Below are 19,232 nucleotides of genomic sequence, written 5' to 3' on the forward strand. Positions count from 1 at the left end.
GTACAAGGAGAGGCATTAGCCTTTATTGGAAACAGGAGTCAATATTGCCATGTTGGGGTCTAAATTCAAAGGTCTGGAACTTATTCTTTCCCTTCTCCAAACAATTGGACTTTTCACAGGCTTTCCATTCAAATGTCAGACAAGGAGGCACTACAACTAGTATTTGCTATGTGAAGTACAATGTGACCAAAGATGAACCTTATAGAGGGATTACATCAAGGAAAAATAATCAACAAGTGTTAGGCAAGGAAATCTAAATGTATTAATGTATATAAGGTGAATTACTTACACACAAATTGACACAACAGCAAAAGACTGATCCATCATAGAGATATATATTACTGTCGTATAGCACATAGCATTTCATGACATACAGCACTGAGATGACATGTTGATAAACAATGTTCTTTTACGATACACAAAGGGTGAACATCCATGCTATGAGCAGTTTGACAGTGTACCTCATTGAGTGTTGTTGATTCATCAAAGAGTCCAGGCAGGAGACTGGAAGACATTTCAGTTTTTTCCCTCAGACAGAACCCAAAGGGTTGCAACGGGCCCTTGACGCAAGAGCTGTCTCCTGTGTGCTAATGCAAGACTCGGTCCTTTACTCTCTCCTGTACAGCATGAATAAAATATCACAGAGAGACTGTGAAATGGAATGTATTTCTATGACAGCGGTGTCCAGATGACACGCTTGAAAAGAAATGCTTGTTTTACACAGGGCTTAACCAATCTATGCAATTTACTGCCACAAGCTATTTTTGTGGCTTACAGTTTAGCAGATTTCAAAGCAGGATAACACTTTTACAGACATAATAAGAACACCTGCATTTACATTAAGTCAGATAAAAGGAAAACACAGAATGGATATTAATATATAGAGAAAAGGTAAGATCTCTGGGACAAGAACCATCTGTTCTACTTGTCTGGACAATGCCTAGCACAAGGTGAACTGATTCCCAGTATACAAGTAACATGGATAAATAAGTAAAGGCTAATCTAGTAGGTTTATGCCAGCTTTAACTGTTTAGTGCTAGAGAAAATATACAAGCACATTATCTCACAATTACATAAAGACTTCTTGCACCTTCCTCTGTAACATCTGATCTGGGCTAGTGGCAGGAAGAGGGTATCAGAATACTAATGGTGTGAGTCATCATAGCAGTTTTTGTGTTCCTTCTTCATAACAACTCTAGGACTCCTTTGATTATGACAGAAATATAGAATCACACAAAATACCATAACACCGCAATATATAGAAGTAAAACTAAAATAAAACCAAAATCTTATTTCTTGCATCCACTCTGACAGAAACTAAAGAACAAGTAGAGAATACAGGCTTTTTTCCATACTAAAATATATTGTGATTTTTTTCTTAGTGGCTAATCCCCTCATAATTAAGTCCCTCCCAAAGAGTGGGCGGTTTTTTTCCATAAAATCACAGAGTTAACATAATTTTGCAATTTCATTCATCTTTCTTTGATGTTATTTCCCATTTTCTACCCTTCAGTCTATGAGTCTGGTCTTTTAAGACTCTAAGCTCTTCAACTTAGACACTGTAGACCTAGGCGTGAAAATCTGAGCTAGTAAGCGTACAGCTGAAATGCAGCACCATTCAGGTTTGACATCTCACATCCTGACTCTTACTTACCTCCTACCGTTCTGCCTGGTTCAGAACTGATCACTCTTCTATTTACGGAGTTCACATGAACAAAATGGATAGAGCTCCATATACTGTGTTTGCAGAGTTCCCAGCAGAATGAGCATCTGTTCTGAGAGTTCCTTTCATACAAATTGAAAATACTAACAACCCTGACAAGCACGGCAGAAATACCCGAACAGAAGCAAGTCGGAACACGGGAACAAGCTAATATTCAGCCCTGTGGTGATCTTGCATTAGTGCTGCAGTTTGTTCTTCTTCCTATTATCCTTCACCGCATTTTCAGATCCCCATTTCCTCTCTTAGTTCTTCCCCTGACAGCCTACTTGCTCCTCACCACCGCACTGCTCAGTACTTCTTTGATCTGCATTTCTTTTGGGGAACCTACACAGCATGCATTTTGCACTTAGTCCTCCCTGTCGTTTCAATTTACATTGTTAAAGCAGCCATAAACTACTTTACTTTATGTACCCTGGGTATGTTTGGCAAACAAATACTTCTAAGGGCTCGCCTGGTGCAGGTGTTCCTGCCCCGGCCGGGAATCACCTACAAGCCTCATACCTACAGAGTTCAAGGAGTGTAAAAGCTCCATCATCCATTAGCATGACAGTGCATGGAAGCTGCACTATCACTTGTCCGGTGCTTCTTAAAATTTCCACATTTCCAGTGCTTTGCATGCTGCGTAACACAAAGCTGGAGGAAGGCCAAGGAGAGTATGGGAGAGAGCGCATTAATCAGGATGTTGTTTCCCCCTCAATGAAAGGGAGTGTTTGCAAAGCCCAGAGATGAGCCGTGAAAATATTTGGTTGTCACATAGCTCACGTCCACTCACTCTCCAGTTAACTTTGTAGACGGGTTTGGTCTCCACCTTCCCTCAGAAGAACTTACTTTGCTTCGATTTAACCGGGCATAATTCCAGGGTAAGTAGTCCTGGGCTGTTGCAGGTGACGACGGATGAAGGTAATTTGGAGACGCTGGGTGCTAAAGAGGAAGAGGGCCCCGAGGACCGGCTCCTCCGGGCGGCCAAGCCACCGCGGGCAGGGCCTGCGGCCGGGGCCTTCCGCGGCCGGGGCCTTCCGCGCCGGGCAGGGCCGGGCAGGCCCGCGGGGAGAGCCGCCGGCGGCCCGCGGCCCTGCGCCCTGACAGGGGGCGCCAGAGAGCGACGACAACAAACGCCCTGCCGGCCGCCGCCGGTTCCCGGGGATGGCGGCGCTGATTGGTGGCGGCGGCAGCCCGCAGCCATGAGCGGCGGCTCGCGATTGGTCCGCAGGTGCCGCTCGGCGGGGGGAGGGGGAGACGGAGTGTATATCAGGAGGGAGCGGAGCCGGCGGAGCGCACGCACCGGGGGAGCGGGGAGGGCAGGCTGGGCGGCGGCCGGGGACGCCTGCGTACCTCAGCCTGTAGCGACAGCTGCGATTCCCCGCCGGCAGCGGCAGCAGCAGCCGCTCTGGGTGCCCGCCACGGCGGCGGCGCCGGCTGGCCCCAGCCATGCTGTGCTATGTGACCAGGCCGGACGCGGTGGTGATGGAGGTGGAGGTAGAGGCGAAAGCCAACGGCGAGGACTGCCTCAACCAGGTGAGGGGCCGCGCTGCGCTCTCCTCCGCGCCGCCCTTCTGCCCCGCCGCCTTCCACGGGCGCGAGAGCTCCGGGGGGTGTGGGGGGTAACGGTGACCGCTGGGCAGCGCGGCCGTTGGTGCCTGACGGACGCGCACGAGAGCCGACGGGCGCGCCCCCTGCCGGGTGCCCCCCTCCGCGAGCCGCCGCGCCTGGGGCGGGGGAGCCGAGGAGCCACGGCCTCGCCAGCTCGCGGCGCCCCCGGCGCGCGCCCCGGCCGTTGAGGGCGGCGGTGGCGCGAGGCAGGGCCCTGCGGCGGCGCAACCCTGCGCAGGGGCGTCCGCGGCGGTGGGGGCGGGGAGCCGCCGCAGTCTCCCCGCTTGCCTTCTCTGGTGTTCCCCCCCCTCCATGTTGGATGCAGAGGTTGCTGCATCCCCCGCCTCGGGGCTCTCCGGCCCTTCTACCTTCTCCTTTACAGCGCCCGTGGGAAGGGCAGGCCTCGGCCGCCTTGCCGCAGCCTCCACTGGCTGTCCCTCGGGTGGGGGGCACGAGTGGGACCCTCCTGGCCGCGGTGACGCCGCCCGGGCGGTGCCGAGGCGGTCCCCGGGGCCTGCTGGGGCCGTGCCGGCTGAAGCTGTCGCCCAGGTGCTTTCGCCCTTCCCTCGCCAGCGCCTGGATGCGGCTGCGGTGGCTGCCGTGAGGATGCCGGAGAGAGCCAAACGTGGCAGCCCAGTCTCTTGGTGGCATCTCGATAAAACTTGTGCGTTGTACTTTTATCCTCCTTCTTGCCTAGAAAGTGCCGTTGGCTGTGATGTTGAAGAACAGATACTCTCCTCTTCTGGAAATCCACTGACCCTCTTAAGTGCCTGTCCTGGGGGTGAGAAGGGGGGATGGAATTTGACCATGGAAGTCCATGTGGTTTTTGGCTAGTGGAGAAATTCCCAGGTTATTCTTAGTATTTGTCTACGTGCTGTTTTGTATGCAACTTAAAGTCGAAGTAATTAAGTAATCTTCTGCACAAAGGTGTTTACAGCAGGATTTATTTTAAGTGACTGGTCTGAAACAATACTTGATTCGGGTGATACTTTTCATTGTGATATTGTAGCTTCATTACAAAGATCCTCTTTCTTTCAGGTTTGCAGAAGGTTGGGAATTATAGAAGTTGATTATTTTGGACTGCAGTTCACTGGCAGCAAAGGGGAGAATCTGTGGCTGAATTTGAGGAACAGGATCTCCCAGCAGATGGATGGTTTAGCCCCTTATCGATTGAAATTAAGAGTCAAGTTTTTTGTAGAGCCGCATCTTATCTTACAAGAACAGACAAGGTAAGGTAAAGATGGTTGTAAGTAGATTTAATTTATTATTTTGTTTTCAGTTTCCGTAACATACAAATGTCATTGCACACTGGTTTTATTTCTTCTGGTAATCTTGCCTGACTTTTCTGTGTAGTTTTAAAACCTTAGTGTTATTTAAATGTGTTATTCCTTTTTGGAAAAAAAAGCATAAAACTGGTAACTGGTAAATTTTAAGTATTGCGTAGCTACCAGTAACTAAGAATGTAGGTAATTTCATGAGCACTTAGTGCTGGAAGTGGAAGAAACTAAGCTACCAGTAGCAAATTATTTATATGGTATTTGCATGTCCGATAGTAACCCCTGTTCAGTGGTGTTACTCTAGGTCATTCTAAACCACTGGTACAGAAAGGCAGGAAACAATTCCTCCCACAGAGCAAAAAAAAAAAACTTGCTGAATTCCTTTTTCTCTGGTATTATGTTACAGTAACTTTCAAATAGCTACAGGCCCTTTGAGGCTACAAAAGAAACAGCTGTTTTGCTTCTTCTGTGGCCAGTCCTCTTAACTAAATTGTTACACTGTTAGCCAGTTGTAAGAATTAAGTCTTAAGATTAGTAGTGAACACTTGCTTTTATTCCTCGAGTTTGATCACAACATGAATTGCAATTGAGTTTTCTCTTTAAAGAAAGCTGTGCACATACATATTTAATGTTGACCTTTCAACTAATTTTTCATGTTAGTTTTAGACAGTCCAGTTAGTATAAATGGAAAAAATTGAAATCTAGTGTCTATATGATAATGCCAAAACGCGTTTTCATTACTCACCTTAGCTTGGTACTTTCAGAATTAAGATCATGGACACAACACAGTTGTTCTGCACGGAACATTTGTCTAAAGCATTTGGTCAGAGGTTGACAGCATAATTTGGTGTTTATTTCATAGGAAAAACATTTTGACTTAGGAGCATGCATATGTTGTTTTATTTTTGAACTAACGTGCAGGGGAGAGACTTTTGGGGGGCAGTGGTTTCAGCTCATCAATGGGGTTGAATTTTTCAGAATGCTATGGAGTTAGACCTTAGTTGTCCTATGGAATAGCTTTAGGCAAATACATTCTAACCAAATTCCAGTTTTGATGTACCTTATTTTGGAAAAATAAATTCTACTATCCATGGCATATCTTTGGGCTCTTCTTGAGCATTTTCCTTAAAAAAAAACTTGTCCTCTTATTCTCATTGAGAATATTTACATATAAAACCAAATAATGAAGGGTTTTTATGTAGAACAAAAGGAGCAACACGATTTCATACCTGATGAGGTGGAAGAGATTACCCTGAGCATGTTGGATGTGTCTCCACACACAGACCAAATCAGGGTGAATCTAAGGAAACCTAAAGCTGGTATGATTGGTGTTTTTGAGTTATCCTTGATGAATGTTTGTTCAACTTTACAAGGTTTTTGCAGACACCTGTGTTCCTGCCTTCAACACTGTCAAAGCAAGACTTGGCAGGTTGTGCAAGTTAATAGAAAACTTGAACTGGTGAAACATACCCCAGGGGCCTAAAAGACAAGTTGTGTAGCTAGAATGTAACAAGCTTGTGTACCTACATCAAAGTAGCAAGAACTTATCCACTATAAAGATGACTTTAATAGGTTGTAGGTGGGACAAGCTTTCTTTTATGTATGAATTAAGGCTGTTCTAAAACTAGTATTTTTAACAAACAATTTCAAAATTAATTGAGGCTCAGTCATCGGAAGAGATCTGTTAAAATTCTGCTCTGGAAATAATTACTTAAACTTTGGAGAGAAACAGGCATTGAAACTAGTTTTTAAAGTCATTGTGTCTTGCAAACATGAATAGTCCTGAGGCTTCAGCTAACCTGTTCAGTCTGCATCCTGAGTATTTTTAGTGGTCTTGCTAAAAACAAACAGAAGTTGTAAAATAGTTTGCCATAGCTGCCTTTTAGTTGTGTATGCCCAGTATGCACATAACAGACCTAGTGTTCCATAGTGCCTGTGGTTAATGTATATTTCTGCAGTGTTGACACTGAGTTTCAGTAGATTTACTCTCTTTCTACTCAGGTCTGCTTGAGGATTTACATATGCACATAACTGTGCATTCCTATGTAGTTTGCATGTAAGCATGTGTGGTATCAAGGAGAAGACAAAAAACGTGTTAAACCTGTCAGTGAACTTTAAATCATTAGTTATATCATAGAATTGCAAAGCTTAGCTGTACATCTACACCTGACACCTTGTTTCTTACCTTTACTTCCAAAGTCAGTGTGCTGGTCGACAAAGAAATAGCGATGGGGGTATTCTTGGTTTCCTTTAGCAGTTCCGTTTGCAGCTGATGTATAGGGTGTTTCTGGCAGAGCTGTTGTCTTATGGTCCCTTGCGTGAAGAATGCTGAGGAAGTCTCCCAGTCTTTTACTTGCTGCCTCTGATGCCGTTTTTACATAAAATTAAATGCATGTTGAGACTGCTTTTGAAATCTGGGAAGCTGCAAGTAATTCTAAATTCTGTTGATATGCTTCATCATGATGATAATAGTGAATGTTGTGACTGAGTTGTTACCATTTTTTATATATATTTTGAAAGCCTTGTCAACCCCAGTTGTACTGCTTCATTAAAGAGATCCTTGTCTTGCACTTAAACATACACCTGAGTTTTAAATTTGTTCATAGCAATTTAATGTTCAGGTTTCTACACGCTGTGTGAAAAGCTGATCTGGCAACTGAACATGGACTTCTGCTTCTGTTATCTTTAATCAGTGTGCAATCCAGGGGAAGATCGCAACCTCATGCATTTTAACCTTCTTGTGCAAGGGAGCCTTCTTGCTACTGAGTGCAAAGGCAGAGCAGGTTGTAATTGTACCTTTGACCACTATGGCAACAAACCACCTTCACTAAGTGCTTTGTGAAGGGAAGAACTGCGTGGAAAGAACTTCTTAATACCCTTTCTTTCCTTTTACAGGGTTAAAGTGGTTTATTTCTACTGTTCTTTGGATGTCAATTTCCAATTTTTTTATTTGCTTGCTACTGAATTTCACCACAGGATTTTGTAGTTTAGAATTGTTTTCAGGGGAATGAAAGTGCTTCAGTGCAAGAATGCTATTCAAATTTCATCTGCTGCTGTCAACTGGAGTTTTACAAACAAGTCTCAAATGTGAACAGTGTGCTTGTTTAGAGGAGTTTGAGTAACTACACGGTTTTTTGAGTGGAAAATCACATTGGCTTGAAAGGGACTGCTGTCTTTTTCCTTAAAGATACATGTGATGGTCTGAGATCTAGATCATAAGCTCTGGCTTATGTCATGTTGGTTTTCACTGTTTTCTGTATTTCGTGATAGGTAATGCAACAGTTAGTAAAAAAAAAGTGGAAAGTCGGGTTTTTGTCAGAACGATTTACGGGTGGGGCTTGTGTCGAATGTTAGGAAGCACTGAATTACAGCGAGGAGCTGGGACTTGGAGAAACGATTACACTTCGCTAACGGGCATGTTCAGCAGACTTTTGGCGGGGGGAAGCGGGCTGGCGGTGATGCCACGGCCCGGGGGGAGCCGCGCTGCCTGTGCTCCTTGGCGGCGGCGGGGCGCGGCTCCGGCGGGCTGCGGGCGGGGCTGCGCGCTCCCTCCCCGCGGGGCGGGCGGCACGGTGTAACGCCGGGCCGCTGGCTGGGAGTAACCCCGGCCCACAGCTGCTCGGCGGGCCGGGCGAATCGGCGGCTGCGGTGCTGGGGAGCTCCACTCCCGATTGGCCCGCACCCCTGTCTCGGGGCAGAAAGTTCTGCTGCTCTGGCTAAAAGCTTTCTTTGTGAAACGTGTAGCAGAGGAGTCTTGAAGCTTGCATCCACCTCAACGAGAGTGTTTGCCGAGCCGCAGGAGAGGCAAATTGTGCCAACCGGTCGTCCAGGAGAACAAAGGTTTTAAGTCTGGCAGGATAAAGTCAACATTGCAGTGATTGCACAAAAGTGGTAATAATTTTAAAGTGAATCATTCTTTGAGCAATGTGAGATTTACCTGGATGTACTTCAAAATGGGCAAAGTTATTTGACTTGTGTACTATGACTGAAAAATCAAATATTCATATATGCCATGACGATTTAAAATAACGTGTCAGATTCTAACAAGCTACATGATCTCATGAAGCATTCGAAAGAGCTGTATTTTGCCAGCCTTGAGATAGGTAGTTACTGTTTTGGAGTACGTTGAAAGTTGTGTGCGATATTTGCCAGTATTTGAATTATATTTACAAAGTACATTGTTTTTGCAGTGTTATCAAATTGAATTGATGAATTAGTTAAGAACTGGCTTGTAAGATATTTCCAGCAGTTAGATGCATGTAGCAGGTAGAAAATAAGAAAAACATCCTACTATCCCGTAGCATTGGCTAGCCAGTGCTGCCGTGTCATGGTATTTGTTACAATGCAATAAAAGTCTGCTGTAATAGCCACCAGGGTGAGTTTAATGGATCTGTTTGTCTAAATCGGAGTTGAATTGCATTTGGTAACCTTTCACCCACTCTGAGAGCAAATAAGAACAAAGATACTGAGGAACATAATTGTAACTGTGATGGCTTTGCTTTTTCATATGGAGTGGCCTTAAACTGCTTTAAAAACCAGAATTATATTCTGTAGATCTAGAAATATTTATCAATATATTTTTAGGGAGAAGAATTATGCTTCTTAATTTTGATTCCTTTAGACTACAGAGTTGTAAATTCACTTCACAGTGGGAAAGAGCCTTACCCTGTGGTAAGGACTGTTGTACCCCAAAGAGAACCGACAGTTTCTTAGGATGTATGTTAAGATTCTCGCCAGTAGTCTGGCAAGGGAATGGGTTCTTTTGGCTATATTTCTAATTTAGGAATCATTAGTCTATACAGGTACTTTTATTGGTAAAGGATTGGGGTTTGTCACTTTTTCCACTGATAGCTAATTTTAGAGCTTGAAACTTTTAATGTAGTCTTTATAGTTCTATTTGCCCTGTTTTCCTTTCCTTGATTGATTAAAAAAGTAGCAGAAACAAGTTTTCAGTGCAGAACTTTGATTCCTAATGCACATAACTGTCTTCAATGAGTTAAGAGAAATTAATCTTGTATTACATATACTCTGCACTTTTCATAGTACTTATTTTGTGGGGTTGTTATTGCCTGTTGAGTTGGATGAACACTAACTAGGTGATTTGCCTCTTGTAGGAATATCATTGTAGTGGAATACTGACATCCATTTCTGGTAGTGGTGTTCAGTATAGTCAGCCTGCATAAATTGCTTCCAAGGGAGGCACAAGGCAATTGATGTGATACCTAGGCTTGTGACTTTGGTTTGGTAGCTGTAGTATTTTGTAAAATGGGTCATCTGCTGAAATCTCTTCGCAACCTCCCCTTCCTACAGCATTTGTATCAAATTATTTATGTGCAACTAAAATACATTAATCACACTGTACGCTTGATTTTACTGAGTATTTTAATATGCACATAGAACTTAAATTGTACAAAAAACACTGGGGAAAAAATAAGTATACAAAATGAATATAAAATCACCAGTGTAACTAGTGCTTGAAGAAAGCACATGATCCTCTTCTAATTCCAAAACTGCTTTTTTTTTGGAAAGAAAGAAATTCTGCCTGGGCAGTGACTAATGAAGTATAACTTTGGCAAACTTAATGCTTTGTCCTCTAATCAGTATTTCTACATACTGTTTTGAACTACTAACTCTTAAAGCTGCCACTAGTTGTTCAATGTCCCTTGAAAAACTAAGTACCCTTTTACTGTACAACCTGAGTATCTTTGCAGGTGGGAAAAGTTTTAACAATTTTTTCATCATATCTAGAGATTCTAGAGAGAGAGGAGGGGCAGTGGATTGAGTGCTATTAAGTGATTGGGTCACAATCTAATTTACAAAACTTACATAAATATGTTCTGGTAACTAACAGAATCTGTAATATGACCAGGTTTTCTACTGACAATCTGTTCGGTCCTTTAGACTTTGCAGAATTAGATAAGGAACTGCCTCAAGGCTCCCAGTGCTTTAGTTTTGCTTGATTGTATTCGGCAATAAAAGCACATTCTTTTGCCTTTCTGTTTAAGGATCAAAAGACTTTAGTTTTGTGTAAAAAGAAAAAAAAGAAAAATCTGCTTTTATAATCAGATTCTGGCTGGTGTCATGTTTCGAACCTTGAAGGGGGATGATTTTGCAATGGATATTAATGTAACTTTGGCAAAGGGCAATCTTAGAAAGGCTGGATGGGCAAATCAGAATCTGCACTAATCAAATCACTTCAGATGTGTAAAATATTTGCAACCCCCACTGTCTTTCAATTTCTAGATGCTTTTCCTTCCTCAGACACACTTAAGGACTCAAAATGAAAAGAACCAGCAGTGAATTTGCTACCTGAACTCTGGTTCAGGGCAGCTGCTGTAGCAGATCAGTTTGAAGTCATTCACTGTCACTCAAAAACTCATTTTGCTGGCAGGCCTTATGTTAACTAGTTTCTGACCTATTATGGGTGCAGTTTAGGTAATGGGCTTGGGCCAGCAATGTTTTTTTAGGTGCAGACCAATGACTGTGAGAGACAGGTGGTTTTGTGTGTTTTCTTTGATTTAACAAATACCTTACCATAGCATAAGCCAGGACATGAACTTGCAGCCCTTTATTACTTTGCAATAACTGTCCCTTATACATGCCATACCTTTGTCCCCTTTATCAGAATAATGCAAAGTAGCTTAGTCTCTGTGACATGTTTTCCCTTAGTGATAAGAGCCAGTTATGGGGAGTTACTGCATGTTAGCTGATGTGATGCTATTTCACATTGTACCTTAAACTCATTTGTCTACCTATGCCATTACTGGCTTTTTAGTAATGGAATGTGACGAGCCATGCCTTTGCTGTAGTTGTTTCTGCAATGCATCTGTATTTGCAGGAGCAACCTTTTGTTTTTCAGCTCCCCTCTTGATGTCAATAAGGTCTTCCCAGCAAGGGGAGAAGGCTGACTTTTCCCCTGACAGTCAGTGCTGTCATATGCATAAAATAAACTGAAGATACAAGCATTGTAAAAACGTTTCAGCTAATGAGAATAAAATTGTCAGATATTTCTTTGAAATACTGCATGTGTAATTAATACATAGTTACAATGACTGGAAAACCTGTTCTGGTATGAACAGAGAATCAAAAGTGCATGAAAAGCTATTTTATGAAATGTTGATTGGAATTAGGGAAATGCCTACTATTTGAATTTATTTTGGCCATAGTGTTTTAGTAATTCATCAAATACTTTGGCTGGATTTACGGACTGAACCCCAAAAGGAGTGTGTACAACTTGTGCATTTTAAAATGCTTTCCTGTGGCCTAAGCAAAGAGAGTTATGAATTAGCAAGGTAGGAGAAAGGGATTGGAGCAGAGGTGTGTGACTTACTCCAAAAAAAGCCTAAACAAGGAATAACCTGCTAACAGTGGAGACAACTGTACTGTCTGAAGTTCTGGTCCTCTTGCCACCTAAACTTGTATCCTGCACAGAGTTGAGGATATTAGCTTCCACCAGGCCCCCACTAGAACTGCTGAACTGTAGACTGATGTCTAGACATCAGTGATGTAATTAAGCACTAGTGTCACAACTGCAATGAAGCTCTAACATGCCTTAAACTGCTTGCAAAATGAGGTGTTAGAGCTGTGATTTGTTGCAGGAAATGGATTGTAGGGCAGCTTATGGGATAACTTAGCTATTTTCTCCTGATTGCAAAAGTTCTGGATACAGGGCATCTTTTGGGCCAGTATTTTCCTAGCTGCAGCATTTACCATACTAGAGCTAAGAATGAATACAAATTTTGCACATTATTTAATTGCTTATAGTGCTGAAAAAGTAGCCCTATTTGCCCTGTTGTATGCTGGAACTGTAGAGTGCTACAACAGGATATACATAAGATATTATCCCAAATTGCTGTTGGAAGGAAAGCTAATCACTTACTAGCATCTTCAGCTTCAATGATGGGTGATTCAATATAGCTTTTTAAGAAAAGTAGATTACACTTAATTTTAGAAAAGTAAAATGTTAATGTCCCATTACTGTGGAAGCCAAGACATATCCCTGTGGGTTCTCGGCTTCATTTATTGAAAGATTTTTTCAGTGATACATAACTACTTCTGCATCTGGTTTCCATAAATATGTTGAGTCTTAAGAGCAAATGGTAAGAAATTTATATTGTCTTCCCTGAGGGGAGATAAGGATGAATCTATAGAAGTTAAGGTAGACTATAGGGGAAATTAGCAGGCTGCTGTTAATGTTGGTGGACACTTTGATTTGTCTAACTGACCTATTAGATAATTAAGAGCAGCTTTGAATTTTCCAGCTAGTTGTCAAACCTGCCTTGATCTGAAGTGTAAAGGTTGGTCTGACAAATATGCTTACAGAGTAGATAGCTTTGTATTTTATTCCACAATGCCTTTTCAAAAGTTTCAAGTTATTCTGTTAATTATGTCACTGGCAAAAGTACCATCTTCCCTTTGACTGTGGTGGTAGAGGCATTTCAGCTGTGTAGAGAAAGTGTGACTTCTGTTTCATGACAGAAGTATGTATGCTGTTTTGGGCTGCTCTTCCTATATATGCTTTCGTGAAATGCAGAATAATTTTTAAATGGCAACCAAAGAAATTTAAACATAAGAAACTATATTTCATTGATATTTTACTCACTAAATTGAAATTACTAAGTGGCCTTAGGAGTTAAAGCTGTTCTTATCCTTAGGAACATGGTATTAAAGTGCTCATTTGTTTTAATAGAGCTTTTAGATACTGTCTTCAGTTGTAGCCTCATCTTTAAGTGTAAGTGAATAATAAGATGGAGGCCCTTTTCTTTCCCTTGTGCCAGACTTTACTTGGTATATTAATTGCAAATTCTTGATTACCAAACTAATGATTACTACACATATCTGAAATGTTATTTGATATGTATCTTAGTTACAAACATCTTGTAACATCTTGTGTAAGCAAACATTTCTGATTCCATTGCAGGCATATGTTTTTCTTGCATATAAAAGAAGATCTTCTTGCTGGTAACCTTCAGTGTTCTTCAGAGCATGCAATTGAACTCAGTGCATTGTTGGCACAGATGAAGTTTGGAGATTATAACCAGAACACTGCCAAATACAGTTATGAAGAGTTGTGTGCAAAAGAGCTCACCACTACCATTTTGGAGAGGTAAAAAGAGCACAATGATATAACCTCCTGTTTGGAGACCAAAAGCATAAGATTTTGTTATGCCCTTAATTGCTGATGCTGTAGTATATCTTGTGGTGTTAAAAAAAAATAGTGATTTAGATAGCTTTGGAGATCAAATACAACCTGAATGTTTAACGTTCTGATTTCTGTTCATTTTTAAGCTCAATTATGAGTATCTTTTTGTGAAAAGCAAAAACTGTTGAACTCTAGTACTTGGGGAAATACAGGTATCTAAATACTTGAAGCAGGGTAATCAAATTACAAGTATGTCTTAGACCTACACTTGTGAAAGAAAGTAACAAGAATTTATCTGGCTTAGTACCCTTAGAAGTAAACAGGATTCCCAAAACACCTTCATAGCTCAATTCCTGAATATCAAGAAACTTTCAGCGTGTCATGCTTTTCTGTAGTTTTTTTAGTTATGAACTTAGTGGTTGTTCAGGTAAATACACTGCGAGGGGGTGTTAGTTGGAAGTCTTGATTACATGTAGCTTTTTAATTTCTAAGGAAATGCACAGCATTGTCTCCTGAACATTCACAGGAAGTTTTGGTAATTCTCAATTCTTTCCAGTTCGTGATTACTGGAAATCTATAGTCAGATAAAGCAGGTCAGGAGCATTTAATAATCTGTTTAACTAGGTCATCTAAAAACCCATGTTAAAACAAGCTGCTGACAGTAATGGCACATACTTTAGTTAATTCACCTATCCTTAATCTTTTTATCAACAGCATTATTGCAAAGCACAAGGAGCTAGAAGGTTTAAGTCAAGCTTCTGCTGAGTATCAGGTTCTACAGATTGTTACAACACTGGAGAACTATGGGGTAGAGTGGCACTCAGTGAGAGATAGTGAAGGGCAAAAACTCCTTATTGGTGTTGGACCTGAAGGCATATCCATCTGTAAAGATGACTTCAGTCCTATCAACAGGTATGTGTGTTGCAGAACCATTTTCATCTTCCATTTTCAGAAGTCCTGAGCATGCCTCTAGTTTTTACATAAAAATACAAAACTGCTCTATGAATTACTGAAAGGAACTATTGGAATGTAGGGTCTGAGGACACTACCTGCTCACAATCAAGATGACAACTGGCCTTAATATTCTTGATTTCTATATGTATTTTTGAGGTGGCATCTCCAATCCAGCATTACAGACAACAGTTGGAGATCATTGTAACTTCTGATAGAAGTGCACTGTAGTAGTTTGTGGAAAATGCCCTTATCCTTAAAAGCTAAATAACCTTTCTTTTTTTATATTATTTTATAGGATTGCTTATCCTGTTGTTCAAATGGCAACTCAGTCTGGGAAGAATGTGTATCTGACTGTTACCAAGGAGTCTGGTAATAGTGTAGTTCTGTTGTTTAAGATGATCAGTACAAGGGCAGCAAGTGGACTCTATAGAGCAATTACAGAGACACATGCATTTTACAGGTCAGTATTGCCACTAGAGTCAACTGCTGCCGCTCTTCTCCACAGTAATTGAATTAAGTGCTTAAGCAACCAGGAGTCTGACTGCACTTCAGAAATTCTCTGCAAAATTTCATTGTCTTTGCAGCCTTTACTTTCCTCTTAAGTCCAGAAGCTGAACAGGTTTTTGCTGCTTTCCATTTTGTGGGGTGGGAGTACAAGACAAGTAAGCAAAATTTCTCAGTCTACTGTTATGAATAACAGCACTTCAGAATATAAACTTACTGTGTTCTTTGATACTTCGTAAACAATACATACGGGTTTTGTCCCTATGTAAGAGGGAGGATGAGAGAGCAAAGGAGAAGATCCTGTCTCTCAGAATATGTAGGGGTAGCTCGTAGGCACACATACTCCTTTTCTCCTTTATTTGGCACCTCCAGTTGCTAGAAGTTACCTGTATGCTACTTTTAAGAGAAGAATTGGACTTAGAAGAAAGTATATATACTAGGCAAAGACCTGTCCAGCTTCTCAAATTAGATCCTTTTAATACAGTTACAGCAATTAACATCAACTAGTTGCCTTTCTAACCACTGCAGCTAATCAGCAGCTAACCGCTGCTTATTTTGTGAGGCTGATGTTAAGCATGTCTTGTTCTGTTCTGTAATTACATGCCCTTGCACTGCTGTTTTGCACTCATCATATTCTTTTCCAGGCAATTAAAGCATTATATAAGTTAGTCTTAACTTTTTGATCTTTGTCTCTGCTTGTAACTTGTGCTGTCCTTTGCAGTTTCTGATTTTAATTTAAGCAGAATTTTAGCTTAGATCTTGGACCTTAGGCCTGGTGAGGCTGCAGTCATTGTTTTCTGTGTTTGCATTTTCTTTCCTGCGTTGTCTAGAGAAGTGATATGCCTTAATAGGCTTCTGTAAGTTTAACTCTATCACTGAACTATGTGACAAGCATGGTTAGGGTAGCTGAAATACGGAGTGGCAAATACAAATGGCTTAATTTTCTACACTGCATTCATGCTGGTTCCCTTCAGATGATATTGTATACTAGTATATAAAGTACTGAGTGGAAACTTGGTTAAAGACATTACTTGTGTCTATGCTAAAAATTTTTGGGAGCCTATCTAAAGGAGGTGGTGGTGTGCCAAAGACTCTTTAATGCAGTGTTTGGAAATTACCATGTAAAGAGGTGTTGCTAAGCTGAACTGTGGATTAAGTAAGCGTTGGCTGTTTATGTTGGCATAATGCCTTAAGTCCCTTCCATAGGCAAACAACATTCAAGAGCTTAAATATTATCTTAGACTGCTCTATTTGCTTTAATTTCAGTGCTGTTGCATCAATTTTGGGAACAAATTATTGTAGGGAAAGGTATATTGGTATTAACTAACCAACTTTGCATTTGTCCTATTGTTTTATAGGTGTGACACTGTCACAAGTGCTGTCATGATGCAGTATAGTCGCGACTTAAAGGGCCACCTAGCATCTCTATTCCTGAATGAAAACATTAATCTTGGTAAAAAATACGTCTTTGACATTAAAAGAACATCAAAAGAAGTTTATGATCATGCAAGGCGAGCTCTTTATAATGCTGGCATTGTGGATCTTGTTTCAAGAAGTGACCAAACCCCACCAAGTTCCCCCCTTAAGTCTTCAGAAAGCAGCATGAACTGTGACAATTGTGAGGGTCTTAGCTGCCAACAAACAAAAGCTCTGCAAGAGAAGCTGCGGAAGCTAAAGGAGTCCATGCTTTGTATGGTGTGTTGTGAAGAAGAAATAAATTCAACTTTTTGTCCCTGTGGCCACACAGTATGCTGCAAGACCTGTGCTGCCCAGTTACAGGTAATGGCAGTGCCATTAAGATGTGAGTTACCAAATATGTGGAAGTTCTGGGTTTCTGTATATTTGACAGTCATGGATTAATATGTTTATGTTGATATTCTAGTAAAACTTATTTTTAAAATTTTGTCTGTGGTAAGCTAATTCCAAAGAACATTCTGTTTAGATGATATGTTTGGAAGGTAAGTTTTAGCTGTGCTAACTTAATTTGCAGTGAGGGTAAGAATTAGCTGCATGTTTCTCATGATACCCTGTTTTAAATATGGAGATCACGGAAAAGTGCTCTGTTATGTGCACATGGAGGGAAGTCTCCAATAAGTGTAGAGACTCTCAAAATATGAAGTAAACTAATTTCCTAATGTTTTTCCTTTCCAGTCGTGTCCTGTTTGCAGATCTCGTGTAGAGCATGTCCAGCATGTGTATTTGCCAACCCACACCAGTCTTCTCAATCTGACTGTGATATGATCTGCGTACACACTTTAAACCCATCATGTACTTTTTAAACTGCACTAATATGAAATGCAACCATTGATTGTGAAGAAGGCAATCACTCTGGCACCTATCCACGATCAAAAGCAAAAATACTGCATTTCTTAACATACATATTCTTCGTTCAGCATGTCCAAAATGGTTTGGGACATCTTTTGAGAGCCGAAGTGTAATCGATTCATGTTAGTTAAAAGGAGAATGATGCATCAGTTTGTAGCATGGCATTGTTGCCAAGAAGCTAGGTAACCCTGGAGAAATGTGGTGTACACATACTGATATACCCAGCGAGAGCAATGCAGCCTTTCATTTTACACTCTCTAAATCCTTTTTAGTACAGTCACTCCATTTATTTTAATAAGGCTAGCTTTTACAAATATCAGTTTAGTATGGCTCATAGTTTCTGCTTTTAGTAAACTGCTTTAAAGAGGAGAGAACTTCTTTTTAAAAAAAAAATCGGTTCTTAAACTAAAGCTACAAGGCTTCATCAAGCAGCTGTGTTTAATTCAGAATTCTGTTAAATAGAAAACAGTTCTGAGAAAATAGCTTTGGAAGGGTAGGACAAGTTTGTTCATCTTCAAGTGTTGAGGGTGGGTCAGGGAAGTCTGGCAGTGTCCTGTGGAAGCACTGTCAGGGGACTTCATTCACAGCTCTCGGTGGGCAGGGTACTCCCAGGTTTCCCACATCCAGCTTGGCTGGTGGTCTTTGGAGCTGCAGTCAGCTGCCCTTTAAGTTGGCTTTATTTTTGGAGTCTGATTTTAAACTATTGAACATGTACCATTAATTTCTAAAATAAGGGTTGTGTATAATTTTAAATGCTTTCTTCAGTTAACATCTTTATTGGGTAGGTCATTTCCTGCTAAAATGTTTTTAGTCTCCACCCCCCTACTTGGGCATTTTGGGCTCTAGTTTCCTAGTGTATTCTCCAGGGTACAGAGGGAACTAGAGACCATGTTTGGGTGCAATACTGGCTTAATCAAAGCTAGAAAAGTACACTGTCACTTTACTGAAATTTTCTGACTATACTTTTCATATTGCCTTAATGTAGCAGTAATGTGTGTTTATGCATCTGTTTCTTTGCACAGACATTTTGTCAAAATATTAAATCTACTTTTTTATGACACATTAGCATATAAACCTTACTCTAAGAGGGTATTTATTTTTTCACTTTGTAAAGAAAATTTTGTTTCCTCATGAAGCAAGAGCTTTGTCCTATATTGTAGGCAACTTCTGTCTTTTTATATTCAGATTAATAAAGGACTTCAAAAATCTACTTTGTTATTGATAGACTTTAATTTTGTTGTGAAACTCACCTGAGGCATTACTGAACTGAAAGTACAGTATGAATTATTTTCATGTTTACAGTCTTGAATGTTGTATCATTTTTAAGAGGTAATGAAGCTTCCTCAGGTGCATGAAAATTTCAAGGGAGGGAAGAAAACTGACATGGTACAACCACCTTTGTTCGGGCAGTGTACTTTAAAACAGCTGACATATTCCAACTGTAAAACAGCCTTCAGAATTAACTTTGTGTGGAACTTTCCTACAGTAAATCACCCCAAATATATGGTGGATATTCCAGTGAGATGACAGAGTTGGAGCTTCAGCAGTCCTGTCTGGGAAAGTTTGTTCTTACAGATGTGTGGGTGTCTCTTCTGTCTGAAGCTATTCACATATACTAACTTGACTCTACTTCTACATTCTGGAAGAGATAGTGCTTGAGCACTTTCAGCATGGTCCTCTGGCTTACCCCCACCTTAAGCTGAAGGCTGTAAGAGTG

General features: G+C 41.1%; 1 protein-coding gene across 1 annotated transcript; it reads left to right on the forward strand.

Annotated features, from left to right (window-relative positions):
- Positions 1–3,123: 3,123 nt before the first annotated feature.
- On the forward strand, positions 3,124–17,898 carry MYLIP (myosin regulatory light chain interacting protein). Its single transcript, XM_059815397.1, has 7 exons — positions 3,124–3,238; positions 4,352–4,542; positions 13,511–13,696; positions 14,447–14,644; positions 14,982–15,146; positions 16,549–16,969; positions 17,342–17,898. The coding sequence occupies exons 1-7, from the start codon at positions 3,152–3,154 to the stop codon at positions 17,429–17,431; spliced, it is 1,338 nt and encodes a 445-aa protein (XP_059671380.1). The 5' UTR covers positions 3,124–3,151; the 3' UTR covers positions 17,432–17,898.
- Positions 17,899–19,232: the final 1,334 nt, after the last annotated feature.

Source organism: Gavia stellata, chromosome 3, assembly GCF_030936135.1.
Source record: "Gavia stellata isolate bGavSte3 chromosome 3, bGavSte3.hap2, whole genome shotgun sequence".
Classification (NCBI taxonomy): domain Eukaryota; kingdom Metazoa; phylum Chordata; class Aves; order Gaviiformes; family Gaviidae; genus Gavia; species Gavia stellata.

What these genes read in the sequence shown, in the direction of transcription:
- MYLIP (XM_059815397.1), top strand. Translation starts at nt 3,152, where the DNA reads ATGCTGTGCTATGTGACCAGGCCGGACGCGGTGGTGATGGAGGTGGAG. An exon ending in ATCTTACAAGAACAGACAAG is followed by an intron (nt 4,543 to 13,510) that starts GTAAGGTAAAGA and finishes ATTCCATTGCAG; the next exon opens with GCATATGTTTTTCTTGCATA. An exon ending in ACCACTACCATTTTGGAGAG is followed by an intron (nt 13,697 to 14,446) that starts GTAAAAAGAGCA and finishes TTTTATCAACAG; the next exon opens with CATTATTGCAAAGCACAAGG.